The 26,408-nt window shown below is 50.7% G+C and overlaps 1 protein-coding gene across 2 annotated transcripts in view; it reads right to left on the bottom strand.

The window, feature by feature from the left end:
• Positions 1–26,408, bottom strand: part of AJAP1 (adherens junctions associated protein 1) — a 144,194-nt gene that overhangs the window by 20,132 nt on the left and 97,654 nt on the right. For both annotated transcript variants that reach the window (XM_065530702.2, XM_005544959.5), the window contains exons 3-5: positions 8,584–8,671; positions 6,021–6,266; positions 3,991–4,122 (exon numbers count right to left, since the gene is read on the bottom strand). In XM_065530702.2, the coding sequence (XP_065386774.1) occupies positions 4,050–4,122; positions 6,021–6,266; positions 8,584–8,671 (407 nt within the window). In that variant the 3' untranslated portion in view covers positions 3,991–4,049. The remainder of the gene's footprint in view (positions 1–3,990; positions 4,123–6,020; positions 6,267–8,583; positions 8,672–26,408) is intronic.

Consider the following 26,408-nt stretch of genomic DNA (forward strand, 5'->3'; position numbering starts at 1 on the left):
AGCGCCAGACATCCCCGGCTATGCAGGGAAGGGAGCCTCTTCCATTTCCAGAGCCACGCTGGCTTTGCAGAGGGTGGAGAGGTTTCCTGCAAGACCAAGGTGTGGTCACAGCCTCTGGCCCAGGAGGAGGGTCTCACGTTGTCCATGTTCTGCCAAAACTCTGCTGCTCAAACTTCAGCTTCCTGGGTTTTTCTGTGCCACACTAGCACGTGAGCCTCTCATCTTGGCACTAAGCCCAGAGAAGGACTGAGGATCCCGGGCCAGCTGGGAAAGACAGATAAGGTGGGGCCTGGACCCCATGGCTGGAAAATAACGTGGCTGAAGGTGAACATCCACCCGAGGTTCCCTGGCCAAAAAGGGAAGCTGTGTGTATCTTGCAAAGCCATCTTCCAGATCGGGATCTGGGATAAATTCTGCCCTCTGCTGCCTGGAAGGAGATCCTCGGCTGGCCTGGCCCCGCTGGGCTGTACGCTTCACAGTGGGTCACTGGGTGTAATGACCAATGTCTGCTTTTGCGGGAAAAAAAAAAAAAAAGCAAACAGGCTACTGCCAGGTATCCCCGGGGCACAGCAGAATTTCTTGACAATCTGAAGTGGCCACTTTCTCCCAAAGTTTTCGTGGTACCGTTCTCAGCTCAGCAAGCACAGCTTCCAGAAACGTATGGATGTTGCTTTGAAATATAGGCTCCTTTGAATAACAAAAGTTTGATATTCTATTAATGTACATTTTGGAAGAACAAAGTGGGAAGGCACAGGTGCACTTCTCATTTTTTATTAGTTATGTCTTCAATGTGTTTTTGAAAATAATAATAATGCATGATTTATTTCTCACTTGCTTTGGATTCAACAGCTTTTATGACTTTGCAGGCTCCGTTCAGAATGAAGCGGCCTTGGCAAAGGGAAAAAGATCAACGTTAACGAGTTTTGCTGAAATTTACCTGCTGCATGAAAGATGACCGTGAATTAGTCCGAGAGCCAATGCAGACCTGCTCTCGAGGTCCCCTTCCTTGGAGCATAAAGGCCAGCTTCACTTTGTCCAGAGCAATCTGGCCCCACCACGAAGGTGGTCTGAGGCAAGAATGTGTTGGAAGCTATCAAATCTAGGGTCCACATCTGCCCAGGAGCCACTGGCATTCCGGACAACCACTTACAGGAAAATGAACTTGGCTGCCTTTGGGTCCCAAACATGCACATGGATTAGACTTAGAAGACAATGGTGTGGTAACAAACGACCGCATCATCATTAAAAATGCATTTGGAGAGGCTTCCCAGCCATACGAGAGAGAAGTAGCTCCACTGGCTCTTAAGCCTTAATTAAATGTTTTAGTATTAATTGCTATTTATTTAGGCACAATAAGTACCCCAGCAAATCTGAGAGATGTTTCTGGCTATTCTGCACCCGATGCTCATGTCCAGGCATTAATTGCAAGATTCAGGGGATACTTAGAATCCCAATGCTTTCATCCTAGTCAGTGATAAACGGTCTGTCCCGCAAGCGGCAACGGAATCTTATAAGCATTTATCAAGGACTAACGAGGCTGTGTGCGTAGCCCTCCTGGTCCGCAGCTACTGAGGAAGCCACCAGGAGTGGGCTGTGGCTTCGTGTCGGCAGATTCCGAGGCTGAGTGCAGCTGCCTTCAGTAAGTCTCACAGGGTCTTCTGAACTCTGCGGACGACCTACCTGACCTGAGAGCCACAGGGAGGGGTCAGCTCTTTAGACGCAGAGATGTTTCCTTGTGTAAATGCTGGTGGTCCCGAAACAGCTCCTCAGGCACAGCTGGGAAGCGGGGTCCACCTGGGGCCCATCTGGGAGCACCCGTATCTCTTGCCTTTGCCTGGGGCTGCAGCACAGGGATAGCCCCCACCAACAGTGTTTCTGGGGGGTCTTCAGTGCCCCATGCTGCTGGAAGGGGAGGACCAGGCTGATGAGACACGAAGGTTTTCTGGGACAGATGAGTAAATAAAACACCTTTTTTCTGCCCTATTTTATCTTTTTTTTTTTTTTTTTTTTTTTGAAAAGTCAGCGCTGCAGCTTCCTGTTCTAATGGAAAAGAAGGATCCCTGGGCTCAGGCCTTTGGAGTGGGCGGGGAAGTCCCGGAGCCAGGCAGCCATCGGGTGATCCAGCCCCACCACTTACAACCTGACTGACCTCGGCCAAGTCATTTAACCGCCCACTGCCTCAGTTTCCCCCCTTGTAAAAGGAATTGCTGGGAGGACTGGGTAAGTAAAATGTGTTCCACGAGCTGTCGTGCAAACATTAGAAAGCTGTCCCCTCTCCCCTAGGGAGCTGACCTCGGCCAAGTCATTTAACCGCCCCCTGCCTCAGTTTCCCCACTTGTAAACGAGATTGCTGGGAGGACTGAGCAAGTAAAAAGTGTTCCACGAGCTGCCGTGCAAGTATCTATATTAGGGAGCTGTCCGCTCGAGTTGACCTCTCCAGTTCTGTGGGCCTGTGGCTCTTGGCAAAAGGGACTGAGGGTCTTTGACCCTAAGGCCCTGCATCTCCCAGGTCAATGAATTACACATTAACAAATTTTAAAAATCATAACAGAGATGCTGGCAACCACCAGGACCCAGTCCCTACAGAGGCCTTACCAGGCGGGTCGAGGACTACACGGCTAGCAAGCCGGCTTGCTGTGGCTAGCTTGGTTGGCACTCCAAAGGGGGTTCCCTTCATGAGGGGAGCTGCAGTGAGGCAGACAAAGGCACTGGCCTCTGACGGATGCTCTAGGCTGCACATCCCCCCAGTGAATGGTGGGGACAACCTGCCTCTTACCTGCCGCAGCAGAGGCCCTTGCAGGGCAGCTCGGTTCCCATTCTAATCTAATTACATTTCTTTGCCAGTTGGCAGATCATGTTGGCTTCAGGATAAGGAGTGAGGGCCGGAGATTTGATTTGGAGCAAACACGCGGTCCATTAGTGCCAGGATAAGGAACTGACCGATTCACTCCCCTCTCTGACGATAGCCGGTTCCCCGGCCACAGCTAGGTGCAGCCGGCTGAGTCCTCCAGACCTTCCCTGTCCCCGGGCCCCTGAGGACGTTGTCCATTCAGTCCTCCATATCAGAAGGTGGGCAAAAAGTAAGAAAAAGCTATTTTCAAATATTGGTATTTCATCCTAGAAACAGGATGGGATCATGGAAGGGATCAGAGGTCACCTTTGGAAGGAAGCAAGATGAGGATGCAGAGAAAGCCCAGCATCGAAAAGAACCATGAAACCCACACGAAAACCCCAGGTCGCACCCATGGGCTGTGCTTATAGAACGCATGGGATGTGGGGCCATGAGAGCGAAATGCTCTCTCCCCTCAGCAGCCCGAGTGCTCCGAAGACTCAGCACAGAAGGAGGCAATTTAACGTTAGCATTAAAGTTAATATCACTGAAAGCAAACCAAATGTTCCCATCCAGCAGAGCGTGGAAAATTCATCCTGTTTTGGTGCTGGTTCCTGGCTTCAAATTAGTAGATGTCTCAACTCTTCCCTTTCTCTCTTTATCATTTTCTTTCTTATCTTTTATTTTTATATTTCAAAATTGTATTTTAATTCTGCCTTGCGCCCTCCCCCGATGTAAAGACATGTGACGGGGGCGCGATTCCTGCCTCCCTAGCCGCTGCCCTAATCTCTTCCTGTTGCGGGAAAAGAGAGCTGTAATTGTCGCTTGTTTCGGGGAATGACTTTCCCTGCCATGTAGGCCACGCGCATCGTGGCCTTCCTGAGGGAAGGAGTGGCACTGGTAAGAATAGTGAGGACGTGGAATCAGGGTGTGTGAGCGTCTGTTACTCTCCTCCCCCGGGATGGGGAAGGCACTTCTACCAAATCCAACATCAAGATCAAAAGGCCAGGTCCCTGGCTCATGTTCAGAGAAGCGATGCCATTGGGAATCCACCCACGATGTCTAAAATGGTTCCCAATTATTCCAAAGAGCGCAGGGGAGGGCAGTGGGGAGGGGAGGAAAGGGAATGAAAACAGGAATGTCCAAAGAGAGGTACCTACCATGAAATAGACACATGGCGTCTGCCCTGCCCCCAGGAGGTAAAAAAGACTTCGGCCAGTCAGCAGGAGATTTCAAACCATTTCTCAGACACGAAGGCCACAGGAATAAGATGCCGATCAGAAGAGGAGGGTCTGCGGTGAACAGAAAAATGGGCTTTGGTACTTGACACATGACAGGCAAGCCGGGGCAGGCCTGCGGTGGAGACTGACTGGCTTCTTGAGAAAGGAAGCACTAATGTGGACTCCTGGCCTTGCCAGGAAGGGACCCCCCCCATTCCCTGTGGCTGGGAGAAGTCCTCACACACGAATGCTCTCTACCCTGGGAGGCTTTGGAGGACACAGACCGAGGGATCTGGGCACACGAGCACTTTGCTGTGCAGGCTGTGCCGTCTCCAGATTTTCGTTTTTGAATTTGCAGGATTAGCCCAGAGCCTGGAGTCTCTGCCTCTGATGGCAGATTTGACCCACTTTATTGCACATGACAGAAAGGATGGAACCTGGCTCCCAAAATGTCTCCCCAATATTTTGTCACCTTTGAGACTAAGCTATTATTTCCCAAGGCCCGTGAAACTCAACAGAGCATGACCTTGGGCCAAAAGGCAAGAACTCGTTCCATCTGATGCTTCCGTGCCAGGGCCTGAGAGCACCAGCTATGCCAACTCCGCTCTTGGACATCCCCCCACCCCACCTCCCTGCACAACACAAGCACAGAAGGTGGGAAAAGTGAAGCACCAGAGGCCAGCCCACGGCCCTCTGCCCTCTACCCACACAGCCCAAGCAGTCGCTGGCCCAGATTCATATCCAAGCCAACATCCACATATTCAGTGAAATGGTTTGGAAATCTGTTAGCCAGTTATTTGTGAACTCAGCCTTCTGGAAGGCTGGAATGGCACCCATGAGCTCCCCAAATGTCTGAGTGTAAAACCACTGAGGTTTAGAACAACAGTTCTGAGGTTCTGAGTGCCACCGTCCTCCCCTGCAAGGAAAGGGAACGTCTAAGACAGAGAATATCACAGATGGCAGAATGCAACGTGGACATGCAAGAAGAGGCGTGGCCAGAAGGTATTTCAGGAACATCTGCTCATTCTAGCCAACAGGACAAAGACACATTAACCATGGATGTGACAGCCCCAGCAGCCCTCGCTCTCCAAGGCCCCTGAACAAATCAGCAAATAGAACGAAAGGGAGCATGCAGCCAGCCCCTTCTAAAACAACCCGAGTCCAGTCACCTCGCCCTGGGCTCCAGGGGAGCCCTTTCCAGGGGCCTGGGGCAGTGTTACCCTAGGTGCTAATTCTGTTGCTCATGGTGGACCCTTCGAGGCAGCCTCCCAGCCTCCTCCTTTCTTCAAGTTGTTGGAGATTGTTTTATTTTAATTTACAAAACGATGCATAAATGTATGCTCACTTAAAGGAAAGCTTATTGATATTTTAATTTAATTCTGGACAAACCTTTGAAAGCTGACTCAAGGGTTTCTTAAACATTCTCACAGGTGGTTGTGGGGTATATTTTCTTTGAGGGATTACACATGAATAATAAAAAAGGAGAAGCATTTAGTAACACACGTCCGGTCCGGGAGTCTGGTCAGTATCTGATAGTTTTGCTAAATTTGCCGCTGACGTTTTATTGACAGGGCTCAGAGACACTGACTCTGGTAGGAGGCTGTTGTCATCTGTTGATATTTAGGAGGCCGATCACCACCACGGGACTGGCCTTTGAGCTCTGGGGCATGAAGGATGACAGCTCAGAGCCAGGGCTGGGAGACTATGCATTTCCCACCACTGCCCACGGCCAGGGGTCTAGAAGGAAATTCCAGCCACTGTGTTCTCTGGGAGCAGCTGAACGCCTGTTTGCTGTCAACCCTGCCTCTCTCGTTTTGCCACATTAGCAGTCCGCCTTGGCTCGGGCCCTCAAAGCCACCTCAGGGAAGACCTAAACCGACCAACAGCTCTCAGCTCAGCCACCGTGGCCCCCGGGGGTCGGGACCACCAAGAGCTTCACGGCTGCAGGGTCTAGCAGAGCCCAAGCTTACCGGTTTCCATTAAAGGTGGATTTGTACTCCCCCGTCGTCGAGTGCAGCGTCTCGTCGGTGTACACGGGCACAGACGCCCTGACGCACTCGTGTGAACACTGCAGGGTCTCGTTATAGGCCGTGAATATGTCCAGGCTGCTGGGCACCCGGGCCGAGGTGAAGTCCGTCAGGTTCTGGCAGCTCTCTTCCTGCTGGTTGGTCTTCCGCTGGTGGCTGTTCCGACGAGTGTTCCCGCTTTGGGCACAGCTGGAAGAGAAAGAGGTTGGGGTGGGGGACGGGCAGAGGCCAGAAACCCACAAGCACAACTGCAGACTTCCATTGTGGGTCTTTTGCTTGCAGGCATGAGCTACGCATCATTTCATATTAAACGGTAATTCCCAGCCTCTTCAGAAAGATCAACCACAATCAAGCAATCAACTCTTTTTTTAAAAAAAAATGAAATTTGAATTTTAAATATGGCTATTACAGCAGGGAGGATGAGGGGTAAGTGGTGAGCCATGTGATCGCAGAGCTAGGGACCTGCTTAACTAAAGAGCATCAGCCAGACCATGGTGCTGACTCAGTGTCCCCATGAACGCCTCAACGGGATTAAAGCCGTGGTGGGTCCTTCCTGCCAGAGGGGCCTAGAGCGTGTGGGAACCTTTGGGCACAGGTTGGGGTGGTCCATTCCTTCATCTCAGAATGGACAGGGGACTCGTCTTTGGGGAAAGCTGGTGCATGAGAAAGCCCCTGTCCTCAACCCCACCCAGGGGCACGTACACAAGCTGGAAATGACGAGCTGGCTTGTCCTTCATCCCTGATCGAGTCTGCGGAGGGAAGTGTCCTGCACGCCCTGCCTGCTATGGTCTAGTTCCTGTGACCCACAGGGGCTTCCAGAGGCCACTTAGAGTGACCATGGGACTTCCACCCCTGACTCTCCAGGGATTTGAGAAAGCAAGAATCGGGGCCGCTGGATCCGCTTCTATGATGAGAGCACAGGACGGACAAGGGGGCTGGCTGGGAGGCCCCTCCCCTGCTGGATGGGGAGCCCACACTGGGGGCCATTTCCCCTGCCCACCCCTTCCCCTTCATGCTCAGGGCCTGTGCACAGGGAGGGGCTACGCGAAGGCAAGGGGCAGGGGGGATGGGCCTGTCTCCTAAGTCTTGGTTATTTCCTGCGTTGGTTTTCCCAATGAAAGGAATCCCGATTCAAGGAGTAGAAGCCCCCCACCCCATAAACCAAGGTCATAAGGTGAATGCCAAACCCAGGGGCAGCCCCCCGAGAAAAGTCTTCCTCAGAGGGAGGTCAGGTTCACCGAACTTGCTCATCCAGCCTCCCGGGCTGTTCTCCCAAAGGGCTCTTTGAAGGTCTGCTATAAGCTCGAGTGTGGGAAAAGCAAGATGAAGGCTTGTCATCAACCTGTCACAGAATAGGCTACAAAGTCCCCTGTCTCTGGGGAGATGAAGCCCTTCACTGAGATGGCCAGTGGGATTTGTCCTTCCATACGCCCACACAGTCCAGGGGTCCAAAGCCCCTCCTCTGGCCAGCCCCTGCCTAAGAAGCCCCGCTATGAACTCCGTGTTGTTCTCTCATCGCCTGTCTCCAGAAAATGCCCGGGGTCCCAGTTTGCTACCTATCAGGAGGTGGCTTTGAGCCCTCGCTAGCCGAGTGGGAGGTCTGTTGTGGTCTGTGCTACCTCCCACCCTCCCGTGGCCTGCCAAGGGGTCCCACCTCCTCTGATCCCAGAGACTGGCTTTTACTCTCTCACTTTCTTGTGTTCCCCTGTGATTCTGAGGCTCTGATGCAGTTTCCACCATCAGCCCTGTCTGATTCATATGGCTGTATGCAGGCAGCAAGGGGGCCATTTGGGTCTGTTCTTCTATGAGGGAGTTTTAAGCCTGGATGCCGAAAGGAGACACAGTTGCTGGAGGAGTGGCTGCAGGCAGGTGAGGTCCCCAAGGCGCTTTTGAGCAGCAGGGTCTCCCAGCAGTCCCCTGATTTCTCAGGGGCTTATCAGGTGTGTACACCCAGCAAGGCCAGCCTCAAAGTAGGCCAATTTCCAGGAGGAAATAGGCAAAGGCAGGCTGCCTGGAGCAAAGCGGTAACCTAGTTCAGCACACAGAGTGGCTTTGAGAGGAACGAAGAATACAAACAGGGCTGGTTCAGCAACCGGCCGCCAAGCCTGAGCGAGGGATGTGGGATCCCACTGGGTGCTGGTAGAAGGGCCCCATCCCTACCTTTCCAGGGAAGGGGCAGAGGAGACAAGAAATAGGGACTGTGTGCTGGGTGGACAACATCCCAATGGACACTGGCATCGAGAAAAAGAATCTGGAACCCGGGACCACACACACCCTGAGAAGCTCTGTCATGAAGGCTGGGCTCGCTGGCCTTCTGCAGGGAAACCAGGATAGGGGCCGGGCCAAAGGGCAGCACTGGACGGCGAGCAGCCTATGGCAGCTCAACTGCCCGGGCAGAAGCCAGTAGAACAGGTTGGCTTTGAAAAGCGGGGGCCTCTCTGTGTTCACCACCCGGGGACCCCTGCAGTCCCCCATTTCTGGGCCAGAAGGGCCCAAGGAGCCTTACCAATTTTTTAAGACAAGAGTTGTGATGAGAGCAGCTATGACCATGATGAGGGAGACGGTGATGGTGATGATCTGATGGACAGCCAGACCTGGAAAGAAGGAAAGAGGGAAGAGGGCACCCGTGAAACTAGGTTCAGGAGGCGAGGGAGGGCCGGGAAAGGTGAAGGCACATCCCCCCAACCCAGCTGGGGATGCCAGGTCCCATCCACAGCGGGGAACTCGCGGCAGCATGACAGGTGCTCAGTTCTCTCCTCCTGGACTGCAGGCCCTGGGCATGAGGCTGCTCTCACCTGGGGTCCAGGAAGGGGGAGCTCCAGCTCTGGGCTCTCTCCTTCCACCACCCTCTCAGTCTCCAAGCCGTGACTTGGATCATGGGCAGCTGTGTTCTTTCCTGCACCTGCCAAACCCTTCACCTACCTCTTCTACCCGGCGGCAGGTCAGTTCTGGGTGAGATATTCCCCGTGACCCCTTTCTCCCCTCATGCCCTGGGCCAGTTCTGCTCTTCTATTCTGGAACTGTGAGCCCCAGGGCTGCTGGCCTATGAGTGGGAGCAGGGTTTGCCTGACCCAGGGGGAGCCAGGATGGGCCAGCACATATTGGGGAGGTAAAAAGAAGAGCACATGGGGTGACACCCTCACAGACATGGGTCACTGGGTGGCATCTTCCTCTTTCCAGAGTCCTCGCTAAGAAGTTCACTGCTTCATGAGGTTCCAGGAATGAAAGTATCAGGCCAAGGGTGGATGCTTCCCACAGCCCCAAAGGAGAATCTATGGTCTAGCCTTGTTGCCCTGGCCCCAATCCCTGAATGGGGAGGTGGGAGGCACTGGAATCGGCAGGACAGGGACCAGCCACTTCAGAAGTGGGGCAGGTAGAGCTCTGGCCAAGAGCTGTTTACTGACACCCACAGGCACGATGGCAGAAAGCAGGGATTCTCTCCCGTCCCCCACCTCTGTCCCAAAACCTTCTGCAACATTTGCCACTAACCACAGACCCAGGACTGGGGAGACAGGAAGGCAGGTCTGCAACAGCTCCTGCCTCTGGTCCCTACCCCAGACCACCTTCTTCTCTGACTGCACATCTGTCACATACTTCCTGGGACATATAGGATGCTGGGGACATTACTAGCCAGCCAGGGCTACCCCGAAGGTCCACTTCAGCACCTGAGAAGCTGGAAGATCAGGGCAGTGAGGGAGTCTGCCAAGCCCCCAGGTGGCAGCACCTCCTCCAACTCATCTCCCCGTGTCCTTCCGCCTGAGATCCAAGCAATGGTCCTGTCTCCACCTGGGGTTCCATCTTGGTGTCTGCTTTGCAGAGACCTGCCCCTCACACCTGACCAACCTCTTGGGCTGCTGGGGTGAGAACACTGCATGTGCGTGTTTCAGCATGGTGGGTTTCAGTGTCAAGATTTTTCTGGCGGCCTCCCAAGGACAGTCTCTTAAACAGATGTTACCTCTCTGCTGGATATGATCCTCATGGGGGAAATTATTCATAAATGATTAAACGCTGGCGCAGCCAGAAAACAAGCTTTGTCTTCCTGTTTCCCCCTCTCTGGAGGTAACTGTTGTTTTTCACGAGGGATTCCCCTCCAGGACCCACAGAATAACAACACCTGGCAAACAGTGGAGCAGACACATGAGTGTGGCAGGTCTCTCCCAAGCCCTCTTCTATTCTGACTGTTTGTTTTGCACCTATTGTGTGCTTGCCGCACTAGTAATGCTCACCCATAGGCAACAGCTGCTCTGATGCCCCCTGAATAAAGGTGCTGCAGTCACTGCAGTTCTGGCCAATGACCTCCCATAAACCTGTGCCCCAGCTGTGGCACCTGCTTTAAACCTCCAGGCAAGTCCTTTCTCTGGGACTGTCAAGTTGGTTTGCTAATGAGTTGAAAGCTAAGTTATGCCACAGGGACCACCCCTAATCCCACCAACAATGGAGTGTCTGCCAGCTCTGGTAATCCCTATGTGCCAAGTTTCATGAGACCCAACTCAGACCTCGTGTGCAGAGGAAGGATTGAAAAAGATGGACAGCTGCGGAGGGTAGGTTGCCTGTGCAGTCTCCTCTTGCTCTCTACCCACACACTCCCTCTGGCCCAGTCAAGAGAAAGCCATGCTGTCACGAAGCGTATGTGCTCATCCTGTGTCTGTGCTTCTTGTGATGAGAAGGAGGTTGCTGCTGCTGCTGCTGATGGCGATGGTGATGGTGGTGATGATGGTAATGATAATCATGGTGATGGTGACGATGATGGTGATAATGATGGTGATGATAATAGTGATGGTGATGGTGGTGTGGTGATGATGGTAATGATAATGATAGTGATGGTGATAATGGTGATGGTGGTGGTGATGGTGATGATGGTTATAATGATGGGAATGGTGATGATGGTGATGATAATGATGGTGATAACAGTGATGGCAATGAAGATGGTGGTGATAGTGATAATGATAGTGATGGTAATGATGATGGTGGTGATGTGATGATGGTAATAATGGTGATGGTGATAATGATGATAGTGATGGTAATGATGACGATGGTAATAATGACAGTGATAGTGATAGTGATGTGGTGATGGTAATGATAATGATGGTGATGCTGCTGAAAATGATAGTGATATGATAATGGTGATGGTGATGATGGTGAAGGTGATGCTGATGATAATGTGATCTTAGCTTCATGATGTATCATTAAACTTGTAACTAAGAGGTAAAAAATCAGAAACCAAGTTAACAGAAAGAAGGATAATGATCTACTTCTGATATTGGCCTCGCCCTGGAGGCCCTTCTCCTGCCTTTTGTTTAAATTTTCTTCATAGATTTCCCACATTAAAACATGAAGGGTGCATTTTGGGCTAATCACCAGCTAAGAGGGTCTGGGCAGACACACACCCACAATACAACAGCTATGCTTTCTACAGGACCCCTAGATGCACCTAGCTAAGCCTTCACACCTGGTATCAATTTAACCCATCTCCACCCTGCATTTTTTTGTACCTGTCTGACAAACTGGGTGCCCGATGCTAAAGAAGAAAAATGACTTTCCCTGGTCAGCAAGCAGAGCCTGGACAAAGGTAATTCTCTGCTGTAGCGTCCCCAAGAAAACCAAACATCTAAATCAAAATCCCACACACCTGTGGCCACATTCTGTTGTTAAATAAGTTCAAGATCAACAGTTTACCGCCCCTGCACAGACTTTCCTTGCAAAGTAAACATCCGTGTGCTTCAAAACCTGGAGCGTGGGTTTTAATGGGTTCCCGGGCTCCTGCTTAGGAAGTTACAACTATGAGAATAAACTACAGACCCTCATGATGGTTGGACGAAGACTGGGACTTCTGACATGTGGTCCCAATAATATTTCCAGGAAGCAGGCTGAAATATGGAAAATTCAGAAGGGCTCTTTATTATTTCCTCTCTTCGGAAGGCTGCTCACTTAGAAGAAAGCAAAATAACACAGGAGAAGTCATGCATGTGGTGTTTATAGCATGTGCCCCATTATTTAGTCTCCCCAAGAGCTAGGAGTAGTTTCCTCCATGTGGAAATCTTCATGTGGATCCCAGGTAGACAAACCTTTTCTTAAAGGACCAGACAGTAAATATTTTAGGCTTTACAGGCAGTATGGCCTCAGTCACAACTACTCAACTCTGCCATTGTAGCAAAAACAAAAGCAGCCACAGGCAATGGGCAAAGAAGCAAATGGTGCTGTTTTCCAATAAAACCTGATTTACAAAAACAGGCAGTGGCCATGTTTGGCCCATGGACCACAGTTTACAGATACATGATTTAAGTGAGTAGCTCAAGGTGGCTCTGCTTATAGATTAAATACAAGCATATTCCTATTTTGAATGATTGGTTAATGCTTGGAATCAAACTGCAATTTTTTAGTTTGAAGGACTAGAACAATCCCCCTCCACCATCAAAGCTTTGCTGTGTGCCGGTCTCTTCACTGGTCACTGTTCAGCTGGTTTCAGAGAGACCCACAGCCTCTAGTTTATGGCTGGCTCTTAACACCCGGCAGCAGTGGCTGCACCCTGCTGGGTTTGTCCATACGAAGCCACTTGATGATAAATCACTTTGCATGAGGGTTTCCCTTGAGAAGTCAATTACACAGGATTTTTGATTTTTGGAAATCAAAACTCAGAAATTTACCAATTGATTCCTTCAATGGCTCTTAGAAATATTTCAGCCACGTCTATCTCAATATTCTCCATGTTAAAAAGAAATAGCATCTTGCCAAACACAAGAAAGTTCAGATTATGGAATCATTGTGTGGAGAGGGACCATCTCTTATTGGTCTGTGGAAAGGACTTTTCCCACACTATGCAAATGGCACCATTCTCAGGAGGCTTCGACTTTTCTCCGTCTTCACTCATGTCTCTCCTTCTTCACTCATGTCTCACTCAATACTCTCACCTTAAATAACATTCCCTCTGGTCAAGTTTCTGGTGGCTATTAGCTACCTCGGGCAGGAACACCTGTCCCATAAACCCTGCTGCCCCTGAGCAATCCTGGAAAGGTTTCCATGTCAGCTGTCCAGGGGCTATGACTGGATTGACAATGATGTCATCTAAAGGGAGCACACACTCTATGCCCTCAAGGAAGGAACACACAAGCAAACTTTTCCCTCTCCACTTCCAAGGTCAACACTGAATCCCATCTTCAAACTCCTTGCAATTCAGACCTGGTCCCAGAGCTCAGAAGCATGCTGTGTAGGAATTCTTGCTTCCCCTTCCTGACAGGTGTTATTGTTCCTGCTAATGTGGGGGCTTTTTCTGCTTCTGGTAATTGCCACTGTATACTAATGCGTGAGGAATCAGCTGCTATCCAGATAATGAAAAATTATCCCCAGAATAATGGATGGGGACAGATGGATTACCAAGCTCTGCATCAATCAATAGGGCTTTTATGGTTATATTTGTGGTGGTTTGTAATAAGATCAGGCCCTGAAGATTGATGTGGAAGTTTGTAATCCATCTCTGGTCTGAACAAGGTCTTATTAAATGAAGCTGAATCAAATACAGGCCATTGTCCATGGCAAAAACAAACCCACCAAGGGCTTTCTTTCTAGGACGGGAGGCACGTTTGGCTGGTACACTTGGATGAGGGCAGGAGTGATGGTCCTGGAATTGGCCAAGGCAAACAGATTGCTGTGCGTATCATAGCTGATTTCACAACACAGGAGTCTGCAGCGTCTGAATTATGCAAACAAAGAGCCATGGCCACGGGACACAAAAATGTCTGTCATGCAACAAGGGTAAGTATGACGGGTGACAGGTGATATTGGGACCTAAAGTGCCAATTCCATCCCAAAAAAGCCATTCCTTTTCCACAGAGACCTGCAAAATGTCAATTTCACTGCAGTCTTTGAAAAAGAGTCTCTGAGAACACGTTGGCCTGACTAGGGAGAAGCTCACAGTACCCAATGGTGGACAGATGAGAGGCAGCTTGACTTGCTAGAGTTGGAGGAACCTAAGCCATTAGGCTTAGTCTGAGTCAGTTGCTCACCTCCTGGGAACAGGCCACTAAGAAAAAAATGCATCTTCCAAAACTGGGATGCTCACAGCAGAACAAGGCCACCAGCTTTTATGGCAGGGACACAAAGGAGTGTGCTGTTTTCTGAATGACCCCGCAGAGTCTTCCAAGGGGTGAACGTATTCGTCAGGGTTCTCCAGAGAAACAAAACCAATAAAATATAGAGAGATCTATAGAAGAGATTTATCATGGGATTGGCTCATGTGATTATGAAGGCTAAGAAATCCCATGATCTTCTGTCTGCCAGCTGGAGAACCAGGAAAATTGATGTTGTCACTCAGTCCAAGGCCAAAGGCAGGAGAGGATGGATGACCCAGCTCCATCTACACCAGAGGGGGTTTGGGTCGGTGGGCAGGGACACTGGTGGAAGTAACAGAGTCTAAAGGCCCAAGAACCAGGAACTCTGATGTCCAAGTCTAAGGGCAGGACAAGACAGATGTCCCAGCTCAGATCTCTCTCTCTCTCTCTATATATATATATATACACACACACACACATATATATATATAGCTATGAGAATAAACTGCAGACCCTATGGTCATGACAGTTGGACAAGGACTGTGTGTTTTGACATGTAGTCCCAACAATATTTGTAGGAAACAGGCTGAAATATGGAAAATCCACAAGGGGTCCTCATTATTCCCTCTCTTTGGAAGGCGTGGGGGGACGGAGAGAAGGAGAGGGAGAAAGCGGGGGAGAAAGAGGGAGGGAGGGGGAGGCGGGAGGAGAGGGAGAGAAGGGGGAGAGAGAGAGGGAGGGGGAGAGGGAGAAAGGCGGCGAGAGAGATGAGGGAGAGAGGGAGGAAGAGAGAGACAGAAGGAGAGGGAGAAAGAGGGGTAGAGAAGGAGGGAGAGGAGAGAGGGAGAGGGAGAGAAGAGAATTTGCCCTTTCTTCGTCTTTTTGGTTCTATCTGGGCCCTCAACAGATGGGATGCTGCCCACCCACGTGGCTGAATGGGTCTTCCATACTCAGTCCACTAATTCACGTGCCAACCTCTTCCACAAACACCTTCACAGACACCCCCAGAAATCATGCTTTATCAGCGCCCTGGGCATTCCTCAGCTCAGTCAGGTTGATGCATAAAATTCACCATCACAGGGGGTGATGGCCTGGCTCAGGGAAGTGCTTCAAGACGACACTATGTGGAGATAAAGTCTCTCCTCATCGGAAGTCCTTCCAGCTTGGGACAGGATCACACGCTACAGAAACAGAACTCCTGTAAGGAAATACCTTGCTGACATCTCACAGGCCTTGGCTTGGACACAACAACACAGTGAAGGGCAGCCCCCAGGGAATCGCCCCAAAGGGCCTAGGCAGGTGGAGCAGTGGTCCTTAGCCGGGGACATCTGGAATGTCTGGAGATACTCTGGGTTGTCATAGCTGTGGGTGGGGAGTGGTTCTACATCTAATGGGTAAGGGCCAAAGATGATGGTAGATGTCCTCCGAGGCACAAGACAAGCCCACAGGACAGATATCACTGCAGCTGAATCCTTGGGTTGGAGGGTTACTGACCCTCAGTGTGCCTCATAGGGTGAGGTGTGAGTCCATCCCCGGTTGCTTCCTCTTAACACCCCTTCTCCCTCCAATGCTTTCCTTATCAATAACAAAGCCAGGCGGGGAGAGAAGTCATAGGGCTGACATCTTGGAGCCACCGTAGAGCCACCCCAAGTTTCTTGGTAGAGGGTGCTAAGCCTTGTGCCAAATAGTGCATTCGCAGCTCACTACAGCACCGTGAGGTGAGTACAAATATGTTCCCCAAGTCCAGAAGGAGGGTAAGGGATTTTCCCAAGGTTGCACGGTGCCATTTGGGGTCCCCACAATCACCCTCAGGCTTAATAATTCAGTGGGAGACTCACAGAACTCAGAAAGCCATTATATTTTTGGTTATAGTTTATCACAGCAGAAGGAAGAGCACCAGGAAGAGAAGCATAGGACAGAGTCCAAGGGAGACCAGGCACGAGCTTCTGGATGTCACCTTGCAGTGGAGAAATGTGGACAGCACTGTCTCATCCCAGCAATGATGTGTGACAACACTCATGAAATATCAGAGAAGCTCCCTTGGGCCTTGATGCCCAGTGTTTGTGCTGGGCTCTGCCACAGGTGACCCTTGGCACGGGTGACCCCAGTCTCCAGCCCCTCTGAAGCTAATACCACAACACCCCACGACCCCAGTTCCCACCATAAGTTGTACCGTTGTATTATCTGGCCAGGCCCAAGGCCCCCAGGCAAAAAAGACACGCTTCTCAGGCAGGACATTCCAAGGGCTTAGGAATTGGGGGCAAGGACATTTGGGCAAAATTAACCCTGTACTGCACACACAGCTAAGACATGGCAGACATGGAATTCAACAGGCTTGCTCCAGGCTTCAGCCCCTCACTGCTGTCCGGCACAGCCTTTTGGAGGGTTGTAGGAAGCATAGTTGCATTATGTTAGGCATAACTATGACCTTGTTATTGTCTTTATTTGAAGATTATGTATAATTTCAGGAGATGTGTATGGATTCAAGTTGACAAGGGGTGGACTTGTGATGGTTAATATTGAGTGTCAACTTGATTTGATTGAAGGATGCAAAGTATTGTTTCTGATGGGTCTGTGAGGGTGTCACCAAAGGAGATTAACGTTTGAGTCAGTGGACTGGGAGAGGCCGACCCATCCTCAATCTGGGTGGGCACAATCGAATCAGCTGCCAGCACGGCCAGAATAAAAGCAGGCAGAAGAATGTGAGAAGACCAGACGGGTTTAATCTTCTGGCCTCCAGCTTTCTCCCATGTTGGATGCTTTCTGCCCTCAAACATCAGACTCCAAGTTCTTCAGCTTTGGGACGCAGACTGGCTTCCCTGCTCCTCAGCTTGCAGATGGCCTATTGTGGGAATTGTGGGACCTCATCTTATGAACGTGTGAGTCAATTCTCCTTAATAAACTCCCTTCATATATACATCAATCCTATTAATTCTGTCCCTCTAGAGAACCCTGACCAATGCAGATTTTCGTTGTTCTCTGCACAGGGATGGTCAATGGCCATGGCATCACGGTCTAGAGAGGCTTGGAGATCTTCCTAAGTATCTGTCTGGCTGTGGGCTCCAGAAGGGACCTGAAGTTGTACTCATGTCCCTTGACCCTAGGACCAGCTACCAATGTCACCCATGGGTTTCTTTGTGTTTGAAGACTGCTCTGAGCTTAAGAACACAGAGTGCTACAGGGGGGACTCAGAGAGCCCAGGGGACAAGTCTTGGCTAGAAAGACCCCATGCCACCCAGTTGCAAGCCTAAACCAAGGCATCAACCCACCTTCCCTTCTCAGGACCATTTTCTTGGCAAAAAATCAGCACTGCCCCTTTCAAACCTGGGATTTTCAGCAGGAACACTGGGAATGGGGTGAGGACGAGGTGGGTGGAGAGCTTGGGAAATGAATTCACTGGCAGTGAGGTTTACCCTCTGAGTTAAAAGGCTTTCCAAAGGCTCGGGCACCCTGGGGGCTCAGTTAGGGTCAAGGGGGCACAGAGCCCTCACCTCTTGTTTGCAAGATCATGAATCACCCAACAGCAGCCTTCGGAGCCATGATCTCCATGCACATTTCACATGGAGACTGCACAACCTGTAAACCTCAAATACGTACAACTGGTCCTTTAGGAAAAGTTTGTGACTCCTGGCCTACAGGATCCCAAGAATCCCAGAGTGAGCACTTTGTGTGTGGCATGACTGTCGGGGGGCACAGATGGGCAGTCTCTGCTCACGCGCCCCCTCCATGGTGTGGCCACATGCCTTGGCGAAGGCCAAGCCTGCATATTCGCCCTTTATGGCAAACAGAAATGCTTAGACACATTGCTGAATTGAATATAATGACTATGAAATGGGTTACAGGCAGAAGGAAGCCAGGCCCTGTCCATCTGCTCCTTCTGACCTGCATTCAGAGAACACGGCCCAGCAGATGGGAGGGGATCAGAAGGCCGCATCGTGGCCGGGAAACGTGGCTCCCCAGCTGTGGACCCTGGGCCATCCCAGGGGAGTCAGATCTGCTCCGTGACAGGCAGCAGCATCTTCTCCGGAGCAGAAAGTCCAGTGCTGGGGGAACTGGAAACCCTCTAAGAGACAGCATTCAGCGCTGCCAGGGCAGCTTCCAAAGCATGCGCACACACATGCATGAGCACACTCACATATACACACACATGTACATTCTCACACACAGACTCACACACGTTCACACACACATGTACACACACACGCTCACACACATGCCCCCCACACACACCTACACAGACACACATGCTCAAACACACACTCTCACACACATGCTCACACACACTCACATATTCACACACACACGCTCCCTCACACACAGAGACTCACACACATGGCCTGAATTTTTGGCTTGTGTAAGAACAGAAGCCACTGATACTCAACTTAGAGCTCAGTGGCCAACAGGGAAATGACCCGTTTCTTTCACTGAACTTCCACTGTCATTTGAGAAGTTCCATAAAGGATGGTGGCTCTGGAGGTCGGTGCTGGGGGAAAGGAAGTCAGCCTCACTGCATGCTAAGGAGAGGTTCAGGCTTTGGGGAAGAGACACCCTATGGCCAGGGAGGCTTTGAACCAGCCGAGGGGCCTTCTGCTGCCGAGATGCTCCATCCACAGCCGGAGCCTGGCGGGAGGGGCTGGGACCTGCGTGTTAGCTGCGGAGTCCCTTCTGACAACTCCCAGCGCCACCGCATCCACTGTCCTCAGAGCCTACGATTCGCTTATAAAATAGTCAGTGCATCAAACCTCTAAGCAAATGGCGAGGCTCCGCCTCCACAAAGCCCACCTGCACCTCGCTCTCGGAAGCAGGGTGCTGTGACCTCGCAGTTTCCATTCAGCAGATATGTACCTGGTGTAGGTGGGAGAAGCCTTCCATGGCTTCTTCAGGGGCCCCCACACAGAAGGTCCTCAAAGAACAGTGGCCTCACCCTGGTTATGGTCACTGCAGAGTCTATGCAGAGGCTTGAGTCAGCTCCCTGGAGCAGAAGAGATGGGGCTGGGCACATCCAATGCAGTCAGTGGTCCAGGGCAAACATTCTGCAAACTGGGACCAACATCAGCCCATCCAGCTTCCAGCAGCCCCAAAGGCCAGATTCTTCCAATATTTTTGTTTTGAACTGTCTTTCAAAATATGCTCCCTGTCTCCCAGACACCTAATGAAATTAAACCGACTATAAGACATTTGCCTCCCTGTGTTTCAAGCTCTCACCATGGCCTTATTTTCACTGATGTTTCAACACTGACCCTGGTTCAGGACTGATGTGCCATCCAGCAGCCCCATCTAAGAGGAGCAGGTCCATGCACACCTTTTAGAGTCAACACACGAGAAGGAGGAGCAAGGGATTCTCAGACACCAGCCGAGTACCACAGGGTGTGCCAAGCAGGCCAGAAAGAAGGCTCCTTACCTGCAGTGGCTGCAGACAGAAACAGTCACGGGGCCATGAACAATATAATGAACTTGACCAAGTATGGAGCTGGTTCAACCTGCATCCTGACCTGAGCTCTGGTGCTGACCCTCTTCAGAAGTACTCTGGAGTTTGCAGAGTGCACAGAAAGCCTGTAACCCAGCATCCAGCTCTGGGCAGGTGAGTGATCTGCTCTGTCCTAGGATCTTGGGTCGAGGGAAGAGCAGTGCCTGGGACTCAGCCCTGAGAAGCTGTCTTCAACTCCTCTGCACTCCGGCTGTCCTGGGAGCCATGTTGTCAATCAAGCAGCAGCCTGACATGTGCACCACGCTCTCCAGCACAGGGTGGGGTGGGATCATGGCTCCATGGTATGCCCATAGGACCTCCTGAGATGGTTGCGTTTTGTGTCCCCACCCAAATCTCATCTTGAATTGTAAGCCCCATAATCCCCACTTGTCAAGGGAAAGAACAAGTGGAGGTAATTGAATAATGGGGGTGGTTTCCCCCATGCTGTTCTCATGATAGTGAGTTCTCATGAGATCTTATGGTTTTATAAGGGGCTCTTCCCCTGCTTCACTCAGCACTTCTTCCTGCCACCCTGTGAAGAAGGTGCCTTGCTTCCTCTTCACTTTCTGCCATGATTGTAAGTTTCCTGAGGCCACCCCAGCCATGCAGAACTGTGAGTTGATGAAACCTCTTTTCTTTATAAATTACCCAGTCTCGGGTACTTCTTTATAGCAGTGTGAGAACGGACTAATGTACTTCCTATGCCAGCCCCTGATGTTTCTTTCTCATGCCCGTATAGGGTCTGACAGTCTCCCAAGGAGACACGATTGGGGAGTGACACACTATATTAGTCTGTTCTCACATTGCTAATAAAGACATACCTGAGACTGGGTAATTTATAAGGGAAACATGTCTAATTGACTCACAGTTACACATGGCTGGGGAGGCCTCAGGAAACTTACAATCAGGAAGGGGAGGCAAACATGTTCTTCTTCACATGGTGGCAGGAGAGACAAGTGCAGAGCAAAAGGGAGAAAACCTCTTATAAAACCATCAGATCTCATGAGAACGAGAACTCACTCATTACCACAGAAACAGCATGACGGTGATCACCTCCATGATTAAATTCTACCTCCCACGGGTCCCTCCCACAACACGTAGGGATTACGGGAACTACAATTCAAGAGGAGATTTGGGTGGGGACACAGCCAAAGCATATCACACACCTTGCCTCGATATATTATAGAAAAGCACTCTTCACTCATTCAACAGCTGCTTATTCAAGACCTACTGTGTGCAGGCACTGGGCTAGACCCAAAGGCTGCAGTAGGGGAACAAAAGCAAGCAGTGTCCCCATCCAGAACAGACTACAATCCAGGGTAATGAGGACACCAAACAACCAATCACAAATACACATGCCAGTGCACCTGTGACAAGAGCTTCCACTACCGGAGGTACCATGAGTGCCTATAATAGACCCACTCCCCAGGTACCTGTGATGTGTTTCCACGGTGGTCCCAAATCTTCACCTCCTCTGGCCATGCTCATGCCAGGATGCTTTGCAGTTGCCTCTGGGCTGGGCCAGTGTTGGGAGCAAGGCGGTGCATGAGACTGGCCATTTTGTCTGTTTGCCATCATGGTGAGAACATGCCCAGCCCAGTCCACGGGAGGCTGAGAGACCCATGGGCCACAGCTGACAGCCCTAGCCCCCAGTTGAAGCCAGCCCAGATCAGCCAACAGCTGGCCACCCTGAGGCATGTGAGTGAACCCCAGCAATACACTGGTAGCACTGCATGCCCCTGGGCCTGGCACTGTTTGTGGCATTTCAAGGCATAGCTCACTGACAGGGGAGGTGGAAAGGGGAGGGATCTGTGCTGAAGGCAAAGGAAAGGATCTGCTGAGAGAAGGACCAGAAGTGGGGTGGCCTCCACTGACACAGAGAATCAGATGTCTCCAGGAACCACATGAAATCCTCCCAGCCTCGCTGGGGCTCCCTTATCACCTCCCCAAACAATGACTCATGTGTAAGCCTCTGTGTCAGGCTCTCATCTAACTCCAGGGAACCCCAGGCTCTGCCACAGGCATGGGGGAAAAGGGCTGGGGGACAGGCAGGTGTGGCTTTGTGACAGAAATGAGGCTAAGGAGGGCTGGGGGCAGCCTGAGGTTCCACACTTGGAGTGGGCGTTGCAGGCTCCCTACCCTCCCCAAAGACCCTTCTCAGCATTCTGAGAAAACCCACAAGGGTTCTCTGCTCAAATCAGGGTGGGAATTCTGTGTAGGAAGCTTAGTTCCCTCCTGGAGATTCACGAAACTCAGGTTTGAGAGGCCTCCAAAAACCAAACCTTTTCAGGTTTGCTTAACCCAGCATCTTGCAAATTTGGCATCTGCACCCTTCTTGCACACAGCCTAAGCATCTGAACCCCAGCAAAACAAATCCTCCATGAACTCAGCAGGACGTAGGCTCAGAGAGAGAAGCAAGCCTCCCTGCCTTGGGTTCCACTCACAGCAGGCCCTCCAAATCCAGCCATCTCTGTTCTGCCCTAGACCCTCCGTAAACATTTGTGAGATGGAGAGAAAGAGCTCAGCTTAGGAGGCCTTGACCCAGGAGGACATTACTTGTTGCTGAATCTTGGTCCGGACAAGCCCCTGCTGAGGAGTTTGGGTCAGAAAAGGGCAGGCCACGCCATGAGACCACCACACACCTGGCCCAGGCATCCTGAGCACTGGTCCTGGGCTCCCAGCCAGGGACTCCAACGGTGCAGACACAGTCATTTCACTCCTTGAGCTGCTTTCGGTGGGGCCGAGCCCCTTACCTCCGTGGGCTTCTTCTGTTTTGGGGCCCGTGATGTGAAAAGGGACCACACTTCTATTTCTGTGCTGAGAGGTGCTTGCTCACTGATGCAGCTGCCAAACCCCACCAAACTCAGTGACAAAGATCCTCTGCCTGGCGAAACTCTCATCAGGCTCCTGCACCTTCTCCTAGGCTCGTCTGGGCACTTCCTTCTAAAGTCTATGCTTAGCAAAGAATCTGCTAAGTGAGTTTAGCCAAAATCCCCACCCTCCATATCTGATCACCCTCCATTTCTGATCTGAGTGTCATCCTTCACCCTTCCCCAGGTGACGTCTGATCACCCTGGCCTGCCTTCAGCAAGAACCCTGTTAGGTGGGTTTAGCCAGAATCCCCCTTACCCCTGATGTTTCCTCCTAGTCATTTTTAATCCACCAACCACCCCGCCCTGCCCCTTGGCTGCAAATTCCCATTTGCCCAGGCTTTGTTCAAAGTTGAGTCCAATCTCTCTCCCCCATCACAAAATCCCATTGTGTGGTCCCTGTACTCGCTGTGATGGCCCCAAGTAAAGTTTTCCTTACTGCGCTCTAACAAGTGTCATTGAATAATTTTTCCTTTAACATCCAAGACATGCCTTCCAGCAAAGTCTGAGTCAAACCCCCAGTGTTAGACTGAGTCCATGGGCAGGCGCCACAGGTCGGGCGGCGGGGGTGGGGGGGCAGCTTAATCTCCCTGGAGCAAGGTCGGAAGCTAGCAAACAGAGCCCCGTGGCCAGACAGGGTGCTCTGCCTGCAAAACCCACTGGCAGTGTCAACAGAGCCAGCAGGAGGGAGATGGTTATCCCCTTGTTTCATTAAAACCTCTATGCAGCCAGCGAGTGGGGAAATTGCAACGCAATTTGAAGTGTGGGGGTGGTGTGAGAGAGCAGGGGGACATGTGAGAATCTCCTGCACCCACTTCCCACAGGGGTTCTCTGGGTGCTTTTTAAGGCTTCCTGCTGCAGAATATCGTTAAATTCAATGACAGCTGCTGCCTTTATGACACCAACAGCCATTTTATTAAAAACAATAAACAGATATACAGAGGCACTTGAAAGGCCCCCCAGTTACCCCATACCTTCCCTGTTGCCTTGGACAGTCACCTGGTGCCCCTTCTCCCACCAGGACAGGAGTGGGCAGTGCCATCCAACCACGGCTCCATGCGCTGCAGCGAGGGCACATGGTGAGAATCCCTGTGCTTGTACCACCTGGTTCCAAGGCAGAGACAGCTGGTGGGTCAGGAGGTTCCTGCCCAGGCATGGCTGGTCTCCCTGCATCTTGCCCACTGGGGCTGTTGCAAGTCAGGACGTGAAAGGCCCAGGCAGTGGTGGCTGTGGGCACTGTCCCTACAAATGCCCCAGGTTGAGATGAGGGGACAGCAGGAAGGAAGGCACAAGGGGGGAAGCACAAGGCAGGGTCGCTCGCTTGGAAGAAGGAAGCCTCAGGAAAATAGCCACTCCCTGCTTTGCTCTGGGGTCCCAGTCACATCTTAATCCATGTTTCCAAGAAGGCCTTTCAAAGCACAAGACTGAGGCCCCGTCACCAAAAACACACAGAAACAAACAAATAGACAAATGTTCCGTTTCAGTCTGGAAAATCAGAAACTGGGAATTCCCTGTGAGTTTAGAAGATGCGAGATGTTGTCGTCTCATCCCCAAAGTGGCAGCTGCTTAAAGCCAGGAAGCCACTCATGGGCTGGGAAGCTTGGAATGGAGGTTGGAACTGTCAAGGAGGATGGGCTATCTGAGACGCTGGAAACTCACTCTCTTTCCACATAGTTGCAACCTAGTGGCTAGCCAGAAGGGAAGGGCAGTCCTTGCTACAGGAGAAATTGCCTTGAGAGCAAGAACTGGCAAACTTTTCCTGCAAAGGGCCAGAGAGTCAATAATTTAGGTTTTACTGACCGTACAGTTTTGGTAGTAACCACACACTCCTGCCTGTGTAGCTCAGAAGTAGCCACAGACAAATGTAAACAAATGAGTGTGCTATGTGCCAGGAAGACTTTAATTATGGACACTAGAATTAGAATTTCAAATAACTTTCATGTGTTGCAAACTGTTATCCTTTTAATTTTTTTCAACCTTCTAAACATGAAAAAACCATTCTTAGCTCCCAGGCTGTACAAATACAGCAACCAGGCAGGACTGGTCCATGGACTGTAGTTGGTCAATGTCTGATTTAGAGCCATGAGTCATCTCTATAACTTTTCATGCACAATGTCTAGCATTCAACACAAGATTACCAGGCATACCAGGGGACAGAACCAAGTGAACAAAAACCAAAGAGAAAAAATAAAAGACAAAAGACATAGTCTCATAGAATAAGTAAGTATTGGAGTTATCAGACACCAACCTTAAAACAGCAATTAGGCCAGGTGCAGTGGCCCATGCCTGTAATCCCAGCACTTTGGAGGGCAGAGGTGGGCAGATCACCTGAGGTCGGGAGTTTGAGACCAGCCTGACCAACATGGAGAAACCCTGTCTCTACTTAAACTACAAAATTAGCTGGGCGGGGTGGTGCATGCCTGTAATCCCAGCTACTTTGGAGGCTGAGGCAGGAGAATCGCTTGAACCCAGGAAGTGGAGGTTGCGGTGAGCCGAGATCATGCCATTGCACTCCAGCCTGGGCAAAAGAACAGAACTCCATCTCAAAACAAAAACAAAAACAAAACAGCGATTAGTATATTAAAGAAAATAGATTACAAGATGGAGAATTTCAAGAGAGAACTGGGACACATATAAATACTACTACCTTATATGTAAATAATATATATGAATAATTTACATACCTATATATGAATAATTCATAGGAATATTTTTTAAGAAAATGGAGTAAATTCCTGCTAATTCGTGTGCAATCAGCCTTGGGACATTTTCACTTCCTTTTTGGGTGTGAGTTTTCCCATCTGTGTAACAGGAAACTGGGCCTAGATCAGTAAGCCTCAAGGTGTTCTCTTGGGCCTTAATGTAGCTTCCAGGGGCTGGAGAAGAATCAGAGGAAGCTCCAGGGCACCCTCTCTCTATATATACACTGCTGTCTCCCCTCAACCTGTTTTCCATGTTGGGGATGAAAGATTTAGCTGAAAGAACTGTGAAAATCTCAGGACTGATTAGTGCACAGGGCTCTTCCAGCAGCAATGATATAAAACGCTGTAAAAGAAGAAGATTCATGGTAGGCTCTCCGGCTGGCATCTTTAGAGGCAGGGATGGTACAGATGGAGAGAAGATCATAGAAGGGGACCCAATGGACAGTCCACAACAAAGGCATGTGGCCAAGGAGCACCCCAGGAAAGGCTGGCAGGAAGTCTGAAGAGAACATGAGGAGGTGTGAGCAAAACAGGTTGTGTCTTCAGGGGCTCTGCAAGGCCTCCTTTTCCCTAGAGGACTCAGTCTTTGTCTCATGCCTTGAATGCTTCCGCTTGGATCCTGGTTCTATAGTTGTCTTTCAAGAAGCAAACTCTCCTTAGAAGAATAAATTATTCAAATGATAGTGTAACTGGAGCATGGGGGTGCGCTTGAGAGTCCATGATTGTTTCTTTGTGGCAGAAGAGATGCAGGAGAGCAAGACAGTCCCGGTCCCTGAAGCAAACAGTGGCATCAAAGTGAGGGAAGGAAGGAGGCCAACCCTCATCAGAGCTGCATGCTGGAAGCTGTGCTGGGCTCCCTCCTGCTGATTTAATTTAAACTCCATAATATGATACTACTACTTGTTCAGAGCCCGCTATGAGCCAGGTGGACCACTCGGTCCCCATAGCTCATAAGATGGGGAATGGGGCTCACAGAGAAGGTATGGGCATTCTTCCTGGGCAATCCCATCAGCCCTGGGCACTGCCATTATCATCTCTAGAGCAATTACTGGTCATGACATCCTCTCTTGCCCCGATCCCTCACCTTTTGCATTCTCTTGTCTACTGGACATCTTTCCTGGGGAAATTCCCAGCTCCTCAACCACACAAATAACTGTTTATTTCCTTGTTCCTTCGTCTCAGTGAAGCAAAGCCACCAGTGTCTTCTCATCCCCCTTTCCCTCCTCCTCTTCCTCTTCCGTCTCCTC

Source organism: Macaca fascicularis, chromosome 1 (genome assembly GCF_037993035.2).
Source record: "Macaca fascicularis isolate 582-1 chromosome 1, T2T-MFA8v1.1".
In the NCBI taxonomy this organism is placed as follows: Eukaryota; Metazoa; Chordata; class Mammalia; order Primates; family Cercopithecidae; genus Macaca; species Macaca fascicularis.